The following is a 17993-nucleotide window of genomic DNA, read 5'->3' as shown; positions in this document are numbered from 1 at the left end:
ATACCCTGAAAGTTTGGTGCTGCTAGCTTAACAATTGCACCCCTGACAGTAGGCACCCCCCAAATTTCCCCAGATTCTCCTTTTAAATCCACCCCCTTCGGCATGGATTTAAAGGAAGAATCTGAGGTCCCCAGCTTAAACATTGAAAGTGATGCTGTTTCAGGGTGGGGGAGAATCCATCCCAAAACAGCATCACTTTCAATGTTGTTTTAACTGGGGACCCTAGATTCTCCATTTAAGGTGGATTTAAAAGGAGAATTTGGGCTCTCTAGTTTAAACACCATTGAAAGTGATGCCGTTTGGGCATGGATTCCAGCATCACAGTGGCCGCCCAAGTCAAATTTTGCACTGGGCTCCATTTTCCCTAGTTACCCCTCTGCCCAGAGGGGAGGGCAGAAGGGGCTGTTGGCTGCCAGATGGGAGCCCAGATGGTAGGAGGGTGGGGCAAGGGAGTCTGCCATCCCTGGCCTCAGAGAGCTGCCTTTATAAGCACTGAGGGCGGGGCTTGGGGAGGCATGACCATGCCCCCAGGGGTGTGTGGGGCCTGGCCCCACCCCCGGAACCCTCCATTAAAAATCTATACCTACATCCCTGATTCTGTGTCTCCTATCAAGAAAACGGTTGGATAACCTGAGATATAAATACGGATGTATGGAATTTGTTCCTGCTCTTTTCCACTCTCCTACATGTGAGTTCATCTGATGATGGCAGATTTATTGTTATATAAGCAGGGTTAAAAATCCATGGTGTTTAATGGTTTAATGGCTGAGAAGATCTTGGCCTGGTTGGGGATAGCTGGACTAACATTAGGCCAGAGAGGTTTTGCACACTGAAACATAGGCTCCTTGTGTGGGACATAATGGGAGAAGCTGTCACAAAGATATGAGGGCTCAGACCCAGTGGCATAGTGCCAAGGGGGCAGAGTGGTGTGCAACGCACTGGGCGTGTACTGGTGTGTGGCATGGGCATAACATGGTGGGATATTCCAGGCATGGGCATGGGGTGCATGCATGTCCCAGGTGCAGTTCCCCCTCGCTCTGGCCCTGCTCAAACCATTTGTGGAATTTAAGGTTAACACTAGGATCTTGAATTTGATCTGGAGAACAACCTGAAGCCAGTGCAGCTGGCAGAGTACTATTTTAATATATAGCCTCCAATGTGTTCTTATAAGAACCCAGGCAACTGCATTTTGAACCAACTGGAGCTTCCAAAGCAGCCTCAAGGGCATCCCTGCATAGAGCAAGTTACAGTAGGCAAGCCTGAAGGTGACCACTACATGGATCACTGTGACTTTGTGAAGGCTTTGTCACCTCCTCAAAGTAACAAATGGAACCTGGCCAGATACTTGGAACAATTATTTCCCTAAACCTTCCAAGTTGGAAAAAAATTACAGCGATCTCAAAAAACAACAACATTGTATGACTTCAGATAATGATGGAAATTTGTCTGATGTCAAGGACTACATAGTAGTTCTGTGACCTTTCAAGAAGGCTTTGGTCTGTTTAAACCTGTTTGGAAGAGTTCCTAGAAATTTTATTTTCAATGTATTTTCTGGTTTCTCTCTCTGTATCCTTTCTGTGATTAATAGTTTCTAAAAATGGACAGAATGATCTGTGCCAAGTCCTTTCTGAGGCCACTCTCCACACCTGCACCAACCCAGACTCTGGCCTTATACTACTGAAATGATATATTGATGAGATGTGGGGAGTGATGTCTCAGTCTCAAGAAAATACACTAGAACTTCCATTGGTGAAAGGCACCCCACATATATTTGTCCCTTTCTTTGATGCAGGGCAGCTTGCTGGGAGAGTACCATAGGACACAAGATGGATAGTAGCAGTGGTGGCAGTTCCTACAACAACTACAAATACTGGGATTGTAACCATTCCTCTGTTGTGGAAATCACAAAATTATTCCATTGACAGCGATTTATGTCATTCTCTGATAGCCAGAAAAATGGAAATTACACTGAGTTCTGTGCTTACATTAAAGAATGGCACTTTCTTTTTCTTGATTTATGCAACAGTTTAATTAGAAGAGAAAAACAATATTTGCAATGAGTGTTAATTCTGGTAATCATTATATGCTTCAATAACTTAGTTGAAAGCACTTCTGTTCCCTTAAACATGCTTATGATGCGCTTGCATTCATTAGGTGGGGATGCAGTTGCATCACCCATTCGTTCCACCCATGATTAGGCTTTTATAAGTGGAAGTGGCTCAACAGAACTCAAAGTAAAGGAAGAGATTCATCCCATCCTAGAATAAGAAAAGCTAGTCCAAAGGACTGCTTTGTAATACTTTTTCCAGAGTTTTTCAGTGTGTAGGGGGGCGGGGGGGGGGGACAGAATGAAAAAAACTTTCTCGTTTGCTAAGCTTAAACTAGCAGCAGTTGAGTTCCAATTGGACTAAATTCATGTTAAGTGTTATCAAGTCTCACTTCTTACTTATGGTAACCCTATGAACTAATCACCTCCGAAATCTTTAACAGCCTTGCTCAGGTCTTGCAAACTGAGGGCCATGGTTTTCTTTACTGAGTCGATCCATCTCAAACTATGTCTTCCTCTTTTCTTATTAGCATCAGCTTTCAGCTGTTGTCTTCTCATAGCATGTCCAAAATACAGTAGCCTTTGTTTGGTTATTACACTTCTAGAGGGAGTTTGATTTGACTCACAACCCACTTATTGTCTTTCTAGTGATCCATAGCAGTGGTGTAGCTGCCACGGGAACATCAGAGGACAAATGCCCTGGGCCCCCCCATGGGAGTCATGTGGGGGGTGTAAAAATCACCCCCACACTTCCAGAAAGGAGGAGGGGTGTGACTGGGCCTCAGCATAATGTGTGCATGCTACCCTGGCCAAGGCTTGCACAGCGTGAGATGTTGCACCGAGGCCCAGCCATGCCCCTCCTCCTTCCCAGAAGTGACTTGACGCCCCCCCCATGGTGCCCCACCTCCTGTCCCCACTTACCTGAGTTCAGCAGGCTGCAAAAAGCAACCAGCTGAAAAAGTAACCTGGTGGAAACTACACCTCCCAGGAGACCTTGCGAGCGGGGGGGGGTGCCATTGGGAGACAGGGCTTAGGCACCATTTTGCCCAGGCGCCATTCCCCCCCACCGCCACCACTGATCCCTGGCATTCATAAAACTCTTGTCCAACACCGTATTTCAAATTACATAACTTTCTTCCTGTCAACTTTCTTCACTGTCCGACTTCTACACCCATACATAGTAATGGGGAATACTGTGGTATAAACTGTCTTGATTTTGGGCCCCATGGACACTTAAAAATGTTTTCTAGCTCCTTCATAGCCACCCTTTCCAGTTTCAAATCTCCTTTAGATTTTTTTATACGTTTCAAGCTGATCTTGTATCCAAAATAAATGAAACTGCCTCTGTTTTCTTGGCTGCAGTCTCCCTTTTGAGTGCTGATGGAGCCAAAGAATAGAAAATTTGTGACAATTTCAATGTCTTCATCATCATCCCCTCCGGGGATGGGGCGGTATAAAAGTTTAAAAAAAACAATAAATAAATCAACTTTAACATTGTGTAATTCCCTATTAGTCTTTTGTCTTCTTGGTGTTCAACTGTAATTCTGCTTTCGCACTTTCTGTTTCAACTTTCAGCAGTAGTCATTCCAGATCTTCACTATTTTCTGCCTGTAATGTGGTATCATCTTCATATTTCAAATTATTAATGTTCCTGCTCTCCAATTTTCACTCCACCTTCACCTATATCTAATCCAGCTTTCCTTATGATGTGAAGAGACAGGGAGATAAAATATATTCTTGTTTGACACCAACTTGACCTTCAGAGGTGGCAGGTTGAGCAGCAGAACTGTATGCAAGCGTTGATTCTGCCAATCCCTGCACTCAGATTTCCCCAGTGGCCTCCATAGCCTGCTTGGGCTCTGGAGTTGTGGGGCATTCTGTTCTTCCTTTCCAGCTCCAACACCCATTTGGGCTTTAGAGGTAGGTGGGGAGGCAGCAGAGATGAATTCAGGGGTTGGCTTAGCCAATTCCTGTATTTAGCTCTGAGCATCAGAATTTTTGGGGTTCAGCTTTAAAAAAACAAAAAAAATTCAAAAAAGCAAAAAAACCTCTGAACTATTCCATTTCTTGTTTTATGATTTCAAGTTTACCTTGATTCATGCTTCTCACATTCCATGTTCCTATTATATGGATTGACCAGCTTCGGACTTTTCTTTTTCATGCATTCCTATCAACATCCTTTCACTTTAGTGTAGTTGTGACATGAAGAATAGCATTTCTCATAGTTGTCCTCTGCTGTATATCAGTAACTAATTGAGTGCTATGTGACTTAATTAAATGCCTTCCTCTTCTTACAGGTATTTAAAATTGGGTGCGGCTCTTGAGCACAAGCCAAGAAACAAGAGCTCTAAGCCCAAAGCCTGTTAGGCAGTCTCATTTTGTAAAACTAGCCCACAATGTTTGTTTGTTATTGTATTGTTGTATTTTGAGTGGTTTCAGTGAGTCATTTTGGATTCCTGCAGTGAGAAAAGTGGCCTATTTGGGAATTTTGTATGATAAGGCATTCCCTTGGTATGCTTCCATATGTTGACAAAAATCTCCAAAGTGGAAAAGATGGGAGAAAACTGGTTATGATATACATTCACATACCACAGTTTGTAGCATCTGGGAATTGGATTCAGGTACATACTAAAAACAGAGCATATGAATTGGCCGAGAGATTATTTTGCTACTGCTGCCACTGTTGTTTGCTATTATTGCTATTTACATAACCTGACATTTTGCCTAATGGGCCTGCAAATGTATAATATGTATACAGAACTCCAGAGTAAGCAGCATCTTCAGGATAAAGCCTCAAGCTAATGTGGAAGAAGGAAGGCTATTACAAGCTGGAGAACATTAGAAATTTAAAGTACACTTTTTATTTAAATTATAATCTCTGTGTGACATCTCTTCCTTGGTATTTAATGAGTAGCTATGAGAGAATGACCTGAGGCTAAATCCAAGCAGCCTAATGTAGAAGTGGGTCATTAATATTACTTACAAGTTAACTGAATAGGAGACTTCATCTTGTTTGCATAAATGATCCTTTGTTTTAACAAATAAATGTGACTTCCCATACAAGCTGTGTATTTGTCTGAAGAACTAGTGCTTAATGGGATATTTGTGAATATTTAAATAAATGGGATAAATAATGTTGATTTATTTTAGCTCCAATAATGGCTAGAACTGTATTATTTCTCCCTGATAACCAATTGCTTATTTAAGAGTTAAAAGAAACCCTCCATCATAATTTCATCCCAAATTCAGCTATCTTATAGAACAAAATGTTATTATGAATGCAGGAAAGTTGGCTAAAAATACAGCTTTCAGTGCAATTTTTTTCTGCACTGTATCTTTTCATTCTGCTTACATTTTCTGAATATTAAAGTTTCACATTAACTGTTTAGAAATTAACTAATGTAATCTTTATTTCATCCAATATTTTCTTAGCAGTAATATTTACCAATATGCAAATACATATTTGAGGTACATTTTTATAGTTACAGGTTTATATTCTCTCTCTGTAGATAGATGTTCTTTATGAGCTTTTTACAGCTCAGTGGCACAGCACACACTCTGCATACCTAACCAAGTTCCAGAATCAGGCCTCACCACACTTAGTTAAAACATCTCTGCCTAGGCATACTCTGGTTTCTCTTCAGATCTCAGCCTAGGAAAGGTTTTCTGCCAGTCGTTGTGAGGAGTTCAGTAGTCCAACTCACTGCCAAACAGTTTCATATGTTCCTTTGGAGCTTTAAAGCATCCACCACTCCTGTCCCATCACTTTGGTTTTCAGAATATTCTGCTTGTTCATTTTTCAGCGTTGAAGATGCTGGAATTGGTACAAAAATATAGCCATCTGTTCAGGCACACCACAGTCTCTGGATTGGTCAAATTGCCCTTAAGCAATTATTCACAACTTCTTATACTCGTTTTTTCATTGTGTGAAAGCCTATGACTAGTTGGGGAGGGGGAAAAGGTATGTGAGAAATTGTTGGTCTGCTGCAAGTGGAAGAACTGGAAATATGCCTTGATGCACAGTGCAAAAGTATGAAAGAGCTCAGCTTCATGTTTTAGGCTGGAATTAACTCTGCATAGGATTGCACTGTAATTTCCTGTCCCCCACATGCTGAACCTCTGCAGTTTAGTACTTTGTTGCATTTGCCTGATAGTGCTAATTAAAGCAAGCAAATACTAATCTAGCCAGAATCAGTACAAACTCAAGCAGTAGTACTTTTTATACCTCCGCATACTATATGGTGGAGTTTGGGGCAGGGAATTTCAGTTTGAGGAGTGGGTTTAACTCTTTCCCCCAAAATACACTCATCTTGCATTTGACAATATTTGAAGCCGTTAGGGATTAAGTAGGCAAATTTCATTTCTGCCCTGTTTTCCCTTTTAGTAAAATAGAACCATTGAACTCTCAGGCTCAGTCCTTGTGTTGTGTGTATGCGTGGGAGGGGGAATCGTAATGTACAAACTAGTTTTTTGTGCAATCGTGAGGAATTCTTTCTTTTTGAATGGGCTCATTTCCCAATCCTGCGTGAGATCATCTACTTTGTCATTCAACTATCTGGCATTAGGCAGGAATGGCTCTAGCACACGGGGAAGGGGTAAGATGCTGTGTAGCTAAGCCTCTCAGCAGCTCTTAATGAGAGTCCTATGCTGCCATCTCTGGCTCAACCCAATCTTTTGGTCCCTGGCTGTGGGACATTGTGTGACTGGCTTTCCTCTGGTCCATGCTGGTCCTTTAAAGGAGTATGGACAGTGGTGGCTCAATTTCAGTGCCAGAAATCTTGGCAACCCTACATTAGATTTAATATTTTGCTGCTGGTATTTCTAGTGATCCTTGCTGTGTCCTCAGGGTAATTTCTCATTGACATAACCAGGAAGGAATTTTTTCCTGCACTATAATTGGCCAAGGATTCTGGAGTTGTTGCCTTCCCCAAAGCAAAAGAACCTTACGTAGTTGGTTCTGGTGGGTTTTCCGGGCTGTGTGGCCGTGGTCTGACGGAGCTTGTTCCTAACATTTCTCCTGCATCTGTGGCTGGCATCTTCAGAGGTGTATCACAGAGGGAAGTCTGTTACACACCAGACCATGGCCACACAGCCCGGAAAACCCACCAGAACCAGTTGAAACTGGCTGTGAAAACCTTCGCCAAAACTTTATGTAGGTTTACAGATTATCATACCTTGCTAGATAGTATTTGGGCTTTGGGCTTAAGAGCATAGTACATGGTTAAGTAGTGGTAGGTTCACTAAATGATCCAAAACGGAAATCCCTTTAAAAGACCCAGAACAAATGGCATGTCAGACATCTCTGGGGCCCACATCCTAGAGGCTGATAATGGGTTCATATAGTGATGTTGATCACTTCTTGCCTTATAACCAGTTCTCTTTCCTGGTTACCCCAACAGGTGTATTTTGGGATTCACTGCCAGTATCAGGCTGCCAGTGGCACCTTCTGTTCCCTGCACATTCTGTGCCAAGACCTGAGGAATCTGTAATGGAAAACTAGTGCCTGCAGCATGCTTAGTCACTGCAGTTGTTACATAAAATGATAGTGTCTGTCCCCTTTTATATGGGGAATTAGCAGGGGCAGACCTTGAATTGTGAAAGGGGGTAACTGGGTTCTTTGTCACCTGGTTTTAGGGGGGTCTTTCCAAAATTTTTATTAGTAAAATAATAAACTTATACACACAGTGCAGGTCCCACAAACATGGAAATAATCTTTTCCAGGATTCAAAAAGACTCCAGTGAAAAAGGGAACATAAGACACATCCACAATCTATATGCTGATATAATTGGATCCAACCCACCGTGATGGTCACCAAATAATTGGCCTTGCTTAGTTAATACTTTTTTCCCCATCCGTAGATGTTTTTCTATACTAAATTAGCAAAATAGTCTGATAGTCCCATATTATGTCCTAATCTAGTCAAAGGGATTTCATTCATACTTTACAGAAGAGTTGAAATACTAATTTCTTAGTGTCTTAGCATCATACCATGTATGTGTCTTTTTTAATTTGAGACGTCAACATCTAACTGCTCTAAATGGCAAGATCATTCCCCAGTCGTCATGAAGAAATGTCAAACTTTTCATATTGTCATGAAAATGATCCCCACTAATGCAGAGCTTGGAAAGAGATAATTATCCAAGAACCTGAAATAGAATTAACATGCACTAGAGCATGTCATGAACATTTCCTTCAGGAAACAAGCAAGGTAATTGCTGTCTGAATACAAAGCAATGAGAAACATTTGGTTTGCTTCCATCAGGCAATTTGGAGAGAGCCATTGTTTACTCGTTTAACCCATCAGTACAAAATGCTCAAAATGGTGCCATTCAAGGGCTGATGGAGTGAGACGAGCCTCCTGATTGCAGATTCTTCTAATTTCACACTTACTAGGTCTCATCAACAGAATGTTCTTGTCCTATTATTACAAGCCTAAAAGCTGACAGGTGTGAATGTTTAAGTGGGACAGCTTTATCACAGGTTTAACCTGATCAGCCATTATTTCAGAAATTTCTACAAGAAATATTCTGCTCTCATACCAGATCTGCCTCTCTGACAATCACGGTCACAGAGTTATATAATATTCATCTTAATTTGATCATAACATGCAAAGGTTCCTACTAAATGGGATCAAAGGTTCATCTAGTCCTGTATTCTGTTTCCAGTTGCATCCCCATTTGTATGTCCTAGAATATGCACTATATTCTTCTTCTGGGCATGAAGGTACAATTTAGTTTTCATGGGTAATAGCCACTGATTAACGTTGCTAGATAAGCAATATGGTTTAAAAATCCATGGCCTTGTCTGTCATGCCCCCACAGAGGCTTTTGATATTTCCCCATTAAGATTCAGTTTCCCCATAGTTAGCATGGTTTTCGTTCATTGTTAAGTCTTCTTAGAAAGGGTATTTTAGTTAGCCCTTGTCACTTTAAGACATTTCCCAATCAGCAGTTTCCCGCTTTTCCCAGCAATCCCCTGTTTTAGTTCTAGCCAGTCAGTCAGAGCAAGGTGCCAAGGGAAGCTGGAAACTGGAATATTTGTGACGTATATGGTGGTCCATAGAGCACAAGTTAAGGTTAACAGTAATTAGAACCAAACAAGGACTGAAAGAACCAAAAGGAAGCAAGACACAGTGGACTTTCTTAAAAGCAGCCAAGAGAAGACACAGTCTACAGCTTCAAATAATTATATGTTCTAACAGATAAGATTTACAGTACAACCCTGTCAAAAGAACCTTGTCCAAGGGATTCTCAGATGGGCCAACAATACACAAAATTACAAAACCCTGGGGTATGAGTCCTCACACTTCAGTCTTAGAAGCTGCCATCCCCTTTTCATTACCCAAACAACCAGAAGCCAAGAGGCTGGGATTAAAGTTAAGAATGTCACCCCTGAAAGGTAGGTCACCTGAAGCATGAGGTTTACAAAACAATTAACCTGGTAGATGTAGCCATGAAATCAGGTTGAAACCTCCTGAAGACAAAACACCACAAATTATAACTCAGGTGATATATTAAAATTATGCAAGAATTTTTGAAAAAAGAACAATAGGTAGTAAGGATTTAAAATAATAAAGACTAAATGACAAAGGACTAATTATACAGTAATGGTGTAGATTCAGTTTTACCAGGTGTTACTGTCTCCAGATGTTACTGTCTCCTTGGACTCTTATCTGAATTGCAAAAGATCATAGCTTGCTGAATCTCAAAAAAATAGCCCAGTTATTTTGCAATTTAAACTTTTCTACTGTAGGCCTGAAGCCTGAACCAATGTACAAGAGAACAAGAAACTAAGGGACTCAGTTTCTTGACAAAGCAAAGTTACACCCTTCTAAATCTGTTGAACTCAATGAGCTTAGAAGGGCTTAACTCTGTTTTGGATTGCGAGTCTCTGATGATTTCCATGTGGGTTCTTCCTTACATTATTTGTGCCAAATTCCATAGCAGCGTTTGCTTATAGCCAACACACAATTTGTTATGGCATATTAAAAAGAAAATTAACTTCCAAAGTATTGCTAAGAGATCATGCTTTTGGTTGCTAAATGATCTGTGCTAAGGATCTTCATCAGCAAAAGAGAGCCAAGAGCGTTTCACACACTTTGCAGATAATAAAAGGGCCACAATTCTTGCTCAGTCTACCAGGATCACTGAATTCTTACCTATTGGAGAATTTAATTGCAGAAGTGTTCTTTTATTTGTGTTGACGCACACAAGAGAAAAGGAGTTAGGGGACTTTTGTGGAGGTGATTGTGTGTGTAAAGTGCTGTTAAATTGCAGCTGACAAGATAATCCCAGCAAAGGGCTTTCAAGGCAAGTGAGAAGCAGAGTTGGTTTGCCTTTCTTCAGAGCCCTTGGTGGTCTCCCTTCCTACTGAAGCTGCTTAGCTTCTGAGACCTGATAAAATCAGGCTTTACTACACTGCCTTCCCTCTCAAGAAACTAATTGTATGTTTATTCATCCTTTTCATGCCATCCTAAACCTATTATGATTTTAAATATTACTAAGTAAAATATTTCTATCCTGGTTTTCTGATTTTGAATTGTTCACCATAGTGCATCAGTGTATCCTGATACTGAGTCCTGCATACACGAAGGTATTCTATTTATTTATTTATTTGGGGATTACAGTGTGAGTAATTTTCTGTATGTACAGGGAGGCAAAAATAATGAAATAAATAGGGAAACTCATTCATGAAAGCTAAGCATATATGCTGGAATTCACACATGTCTTTTGATGGGTAAAAATAGGGTATCTTATAATGGGATTTTAAAATCTGATTTATTGGGCATATCTAATCTCCAAAACCCTGTAGTCCATATACCAAATCAACAAAATTTAGATCTACGCAGATTCTACAAAGTACAGAGAAAAATTCTAGGTGTAATAGCAAAATGTATGAAATAAGATGAAGCGGCCTTTCTAAACTGGATGTTTTGTTGGTATGGTCAGTCTTTTGATATAGATTTCAAAATAGGAACATACTTCTAGACCAGTACAAACATTTCAAATTCTGCTCATACATACCTGATGGAAGCATCTGCTCTACAGGGTGTGGATTCACTCTTGTGCATGCTGTTCATGTGATTCCCCAATTCAGTCTGGCAGATGACATTGCATGTGAACAACTACCTATACTGAACTCAGTTTTTCAGGAAATATAGAAGTGCTGAATTCAGTTTGCTTCCCCGCCTCCCTCTCTGAAGCCTATTTGACAGATCTACTTGTACATAGCCTCAAGTGTCATGTGCCTGCACAGTGGTACTGAGCCAATGATTTTGAATGAACAGAAAATTCAAATGGAAAATATGTCAATCAAATGTAGGTTTATGACACCTTCGGAAGACCTGCAGCTCAATCCAAAGGCATGAGGAAAGTGTCTATGGAGCTGGTATAAGTCCACACTGGCACATTTGTCCACCCTTCTGGCACATCTGGCAAATGCACTGATGGAGTGGGCAAACTAGGAGGTGGGGACTGAGAACATCAGCTGCACCCTACCCAGAAGGCTGGCCAGAAGTCTCAGGGCATTCAGAAGTCTCAGGGCATTCTAAAGCATTCCCGGAGATGGAGCTGATGTTAGTAGGTTTCCACATAGGCTTTGCTACCAGGAACATAGCACCTGGGCCCTTGGAGTTACGCTACCCAAAGGGCGGCATAACTCTGTTTCATGCAATGGAGAATTTTTCTTCTTCCCTGCCTCCCCGCAATGCCTGAAAGCCTTCTGGAGGCAGCATGACAGATTGGCAGTGGCACTATCTCCAGCCACCTTGGACTTTGGATTGGGCTGTGGGAACATTTTCATAAGAGACCATTCATGCTGTTTGTTATATAGTATCCTATTGATTCTTTAGAATATATCTGACACAATACAAGATCAAATAGATAAGTAAATTCAGTATTAGGTTGTAGTGGGTTTTCCGGGCTGTGTGGCCGTGGTCTGGTGGATCTTGTTCTTAATGTTTCGCCTGCATCTGTGGCTGGCATCTTCAGAAGTGTATCACAGAGGGAAACCCAGAAAACCCACCAAACCCAGTTGAACCCAGCCGTGAAAGCCTTCGTCAGTAATTAGGCACATCAGGAGTTTTTTAAGATGGAATGCGGAAGTCAAACATAGTTTAGTTTTCAGCAATTGTATATTACACTGTATGCTACAGAAGGTTCCAAATATCAACTCCTTGTATGTATTTGTTCAGTATTTTCAGACTTTATTTTGGTTAAATTTTAGAATGTTTACATGGAAAATGGAATAATCATAAATAAAAACAACATATACATTAAAAATAATGAAAATGTTTTGCGTGAAGTTTCTCTTTAATCAGAGGATAATAAACTCCTTGTTGTGAATCAACAGGACATGTTGCATCTGGACATGATTTTTCTTTTTCCAGTGGGGGAGAGTATAAGGTTAAAAAAAATTGAATCTACATGTTCTAGCTGTTTAGTAATCCCACAGCCTTTCCTAGAAGGGTTAGGCAATAAACCATCACTGACAACACCCTGGCAAACTGCCAGCTTTTATTCCATGTTAGTATTTTTCACTTCCAGTGCTATTGAGTTATTCACATCACCCTCTTTTAGATTTCAGAAGCAGCTTTTGGAATCTTCTGGGTTCAGATGCAGAAAGAGTTACGCTACCATATGGCTTCATGTGGTACTTTTGGTATGGGACAGCAAACTATATTTATAACACACCATATAAATGGAGATTCCATTGCATGCAGTCTTCTTCATCCAGCAGGATCATCAGCAGGCGAAACTAATTTGGCTCATGCAAATGTTATGTTGCTGATCCCAACCATTTGTCAGAGCTCATTGGAGAAACAGAAACTCCGGCTTGCTTCAGCTGTGAAACAATGGTTTATTTTAACGATGGTTAGCTTGTGAAGCTAAGATTTGGTTTCCTGATGATCACCCAAATCCTGGCTTGTGTAAATGAATTCTAGTTTCATCACCTTCAGTCTGTAGCTAGGGAAGGCAGTGATGGGGAAATACACCAAAAATAAGCCAGGATATATTCATTGGTGGATGTCCTTAGGACAGTATAAATAATGTTTTGGGGAAGAACTTCACACAGGTCTCTTCCCCCAAATGACTTAAGCCTGTTACATTCCTCTTAACCCATTTTTTTCAAAAATCACTAAACTGGCAATCTTTTTGCAAAATCCCGGGTTGAAGATGCTTCCATGCAAACACAACAGGCAGGAGATGGTCTATTCTTCCTGCCCACCAGCCAATTCCCTCCTCCCTTCCACCCTTCAATTTTCATTTCTGCTACTGTCCACCATGTCAGAAAGATTCTGCCTACCCTCCATGTTACAAATCCCTTAAGAATGTTTCGTCCCCATGGCAGCAAGTATGACTGCCATTTCACTTATACATCTACAGTAACATATTCATTATTGCCTGGCCATTGCAAGAAAATCCTTTTTAAAAATTGTGTGTGTTGGACTTGTGAGGCTATGCAATTGCAACCAATTAGATTGTGGGAAAATCAGCAAGGTTGCAAGGGTTCATTTCTGTATGCCTTCACAGCTAAGCATTCATTGTCCAAAAAAGAGAGAATTGTTTTCATGCGAAGGTGTGAAAACAACCAGAATTGTTTTCATGGGCTCAGATTGCTTCCTGAATGGGTAAATGGCACACATGCAAACAAAAAAAAAAAAGGAAAATGGGTTCATTTATAATGATTGTAACTTGTTTTAAATATGCTGTCTGGAATCCACCATTCATATATTACGCAAAGCCATATTTAATATTAACTATGGCCCCTTCTGCACACGCAAAATAATGCGTTTTCAAACCATTTTCACAACTGTTTGCAAGTGAATTTTGCTATTCTGCACAGCTTCAAAGAGCACTGAAAGCAGTTTGAAAGTGCATTATTTTGCATGTGCGGAATGAGCCTATGTTTTTAAAAAAACCTTCAGACCTAGTTTGATAAACTAACTATGGTCCATCAAATTACCTATGTTCTAACAATCCATTTAACCACAGTTATTTTAACTCAACCATGATTATTCAGAACTGAGCTGCTTTGGAACACATTTAGTGAAATCAAATCAGAGTGGCAGGATACAAATTGGTATGTAAATAATCCAGGAGTGACTGAGGGAATAAGAGAGAGAGAGGCAAATATCACCCCCAACTACAACAGAAGTTAACAAACAGGAAAAGGATATGCTAATTTGACAAGAACAGTTGCAGCAGCAGGATCAAGTGGGATTTCTTTTCCTGAAAATGTTTGATAAATGCCACACAAATGCCCTTTATCAAAAAAGTAAAAGAAAATTTTGTTTTGTGAACTGTGTCTATAGAATAGAGACATGTGTTAATTCTGAAGCATTAGGAAACTGAATAAATATACTTCTAATAAAACCAGAATGCAAAAGAAGTCTAAGACAGCTGACAGTTCAGACCCAGGCAGAGTTATATCATTCTAAGTCCATTGACCCCAATGTTCAGTGGACATAAAAGATGTAATTTTACCCTTTTAAATCCATTAAAGTTGATGGGCTTAGAACAGGATAACTGTTCAGGACTGCACTATGAGTAACCCATCGTTGTGGGCAGAAAGATTTTTAAAAGCAACTTTGCTGTGCCATGTCTGTATGACTCCAGAATTTCAGACCATGAGTCATAGTAACGATGAACAACATCAAGCTGCTTCTTTAAATTGAATTACAAGTGGGTATTGTCTTATTTGCACAACTTGTGCTCTCCACATCCGTAAATGAAATAATGAGCAAAAAATGTGACACCATTGACTTCTAAAAATGGAGCTATGAATAATTAGTCCATTCTTCTCCAAAAGAAAAGGGACATTTGTTGCTGATGCTTGTTTTTGTTACCTCCCAGTAGAGGATTGTAATAATGTGCCGTATAATGAATAATGTGAATCGATGCCAGAGGATTCAATATAAGCGTCAAATCTTGCCACCTAACTCCCCCATTGTTCGACAGCTGTCAACACAAGGAATTCATTGTCCAGTTCTAGTGCAACCACTGTGTGATCATGAGAGTGATTTAACTCTGCTAGTGGATCCCCTCACAGCTATACTACCAGAAGTCTTTTTTCTAAGTCCATGAAATGTAAAAGCCTTGGTGACAAAGCAGTCAGTCTCTCTCTGCGTGTGTAGAAAAAGGAGAAATAAAAAACGCCATTGTTGAAATTTCTTACAGAAGTCTTTTTTAGTTCATAATGTAGCCAACTGTACAAAGTCAGCATCTCAAAGAGTGAAAATGAGAGAAGCCCAAACGCAATTCTTACTTCTGGAAATATGTTTCCAAATGAAGACACAAGACTAAAAGCCCCATCCAAAGGTGGGGACCAAATCCACTCTTGGGAGCAGTGCGCCAGCAGATTTGCCCTCCCCAGGGCACTTACCCAGGTGGAGGGGCAACTCCACCAGCATGTGGGCCCCCCTTTTCTTGTCACCTTTTCACTACTGAGAATGGAACTGCTGGCAAGATGGAGCATGAGGGCCCTATCCTCCTTGGTGGGCAGGCCTGTGACATTTCCAGTGAGGTGGTCCTCCAGGTAGGCACTGCATAGTTCCTGAATTATAACTGATCTAGAGGCGATATCCCCACTGCTGATTAATCCCGGGATACTCACCTGAAATATTCAGGTTTCACAACGAACTCCCCACTGCTGAACACAGATTCATCCCAGTTCTGGTGCTCCCCCCCCCCCCCGTTATCACGTGTTTTTCCCAAACCTGCTTGAATGTGAACCTTTTAAAAAAACATGGCCTACAGTATTCCTCCTCAGTCGTATGCAAACTGCATCTTCAGTTGGTGGAGATAACTGTGACTTTACTATGCAAAGCTTAAATGTATATGAGAAAAGCACAGTGGCAATTAGTAAAAGTAGTTACACCTTAGGGTTTTTTTTAACCTAATTTAACCCTTTCAGTCAAAGAAAAAAAACCCTTGCTCTTGACTGAGCTCTGAGTGAATGGAATCAGACTTAGTGATAAATGCTTGTTCAGTTCTAGTTCAATGCTAATTCAATTTCATGTTTGAATAATGGTCAACTGAAGTGTGTCCTGTGAAACGGAAATGTGTTCTCACTAGTTGCTGAATGACAGTGCTCTTGTCAGATATGTGATTGTTTATTCTCAGAAAGTGACCTGTTTGATTTACCTGAGCTGTCAGTTGGTAAGGGATGGCATATGTAAAGCTGGAGGAGGACTGGATGAATGAGAATGTGATGGCTAATGTTATTAGATCCACTCTGTACATGTTGCTGGAAAATCCGCTTCCTTTTGTATATGTATACATTCTGTGAACCTCTGCAACCAGGCTGATTGTCCCACAACCCAATCTGCTGCACCTGTGCAGCTGTGCATGTGTAACGCATAAAAAGAAAAGAAAAAGGATAATGGCCAGGCAATAATGAACGTGTTGCTGTAGATCTACATGGCAGTCATACATGCTGGGCCAGCTATACAGAATGGCGAGTGAGCAGATTCCCCCTTACAGTGGACAGTGTGGAGCCTAAATTAAAGTGAATGCATGGAAGCAAGGGAAATAAAGTGTCTCCTGCCTGTTGTGTTTGTGCAGGAGTGCCTCCAACCCAAGATTGTGCAAGGATCACTGATCTAGTGATATTTGGAAAATCCTGTGTTGAAGGAAATAAAATTGTCCAAACATATTTTGTGAACAGGACCTGTTCTGAAGTCCCGTCCCCCCCCCCCCCCGGCAATGGTTTATATACCATCCTACACCCGTTTTATTTGGCCTGTGCAGAATCCACCTTTCATATGCATTTTTTACTTTAAAGGTTTACATTGCCACCACTGCTTCCCAAGGCAAATATACTCCTGGCTTGCCTTTACAGCACCAAGGAGGATTGCCAGACACCCCCCCCCCCCCAGCCACCAGAGGGGGAATGGGTAGAGCTAGAATTGATAGATACAGGTTGAGAAACTTGTGGAGATTTGGTGATGGAATCGGGGGAGGACAGGGACCTCAGTGGGGTACATGCCACAGAGCCCACCCTCCAAAGCATCCATTTTCTCTAGGGGAACTGACCTCTGTAGCCTGGGGATAAGGTTTAATTCCAGGAGATCCACAGGTCCCACCTGGAGGCTGGCATCCATAGCAACAAGATCCAATTCAAAGATCACATGAAAGCAAATTACAAGACTTGTTCCGTGGGCCTTTCAGATAGCAGGGGGGCTGGAATTTTGTCCTTATTGTTTTCCTATTTGGTGGTCCTGAGCAACCACCTTGACATGGAATGACTGCAAGTTTGTAGGGAAGGAGGAAGAAGTATTTGGTGGAAATGGCCAACTGTCTGTCAGTTTGGTGGAAATGGCCAATTGCCTTCCAGCTTCATGTTCTCACCATCTCAAGGCTGGGAAGCATGTCAGATGCTAGCCAACAGTCACTTTCAGGAGCCAGTGACATCTCTAGAAAAGATACTTTTCAGCAGTGAAAGCATAAGCCTGAGAAACTGAACTTAAAGCAAGAGGTGAGATTTCACATTGACAGATGAGTATCCAGGAGTTAAAATGCCCTGATACTCAGTGCCGAGCTGTTGAGTGAATGCCATATACCCTTTGAGTGATTCTGAGTAGTTTTTAATGGGCGGATGTGAAATTGCAGGAGATTGGCTAAGCTTCAGTGTCATCAATATGAAGAAGCCAAGATTGATACCCATGCTTTGATCATCCTGTGTATCCTTTTTGCAGTTGGAATGGCAGAATTACATTATAACTATCACCATCATTTATTTTGCTTTTTAGCTGGAGAGTGACAAGACAAATTTAAAGTCTGAAAGATGGGCATCTCGGGAAAGTGGCAGTGGAGATGGAAGACGTGAAGAGATGGAATCCAGTGGAGAGTGTGATGATGAAGATGGGTGCCAAGGATCAGGTGAAAAGAGCCGCACAACAGGTAGGAGTAGTGGGTTATATACATATGCATGGGGAATTCACCC

At 41.1% G+C, this 17993-nt stretch overlaps 1 protein-coding gene across 2 annotated transcripts in view; it reads left to right on the top strand.

The window, feature by feature from the left end:
* Window positions 1-17993, top strand: part of LOC125437584 (glypican-5-like) — a 495530-nt gene that overhangs the window by 359457 nt on the left and 118080 nt on the right. For both annotated transcript variants that reach the window (XM_048505298.1, XM_048505297.1), the window contains one exon: window positions 17800-17950. In XM_048505298.1, coding sequence (XP_048361255.1) covers window positions 17800-17950 — 151 coding nt within the window. The remainder of the gene's footprint in view (window positions 1-17799; window positions 17951-17993) is intronic.

Source organism: Sphaerodactylus townsendi, linkage group LG08, assembly GCF_021028975.2.
Source record: "Sphaerodactylus townsendi isolate TG3544 linkage group LG08, MPM_Stown_v2.3, whole genome shotgun sequence".
Lineage (NCBI taxonomy): Eukaryota > Metazoa > Chordata > Lepidosauria > Squamata > Sphaerodactylidae > Sphaerodactylus > Sphaerodactylus townsendi.
The sequence above is the reverse complement of the archived record's forward strand: the minus strand, read 5'-3'. Positions and strand labels throughout refer to the sequence as shown.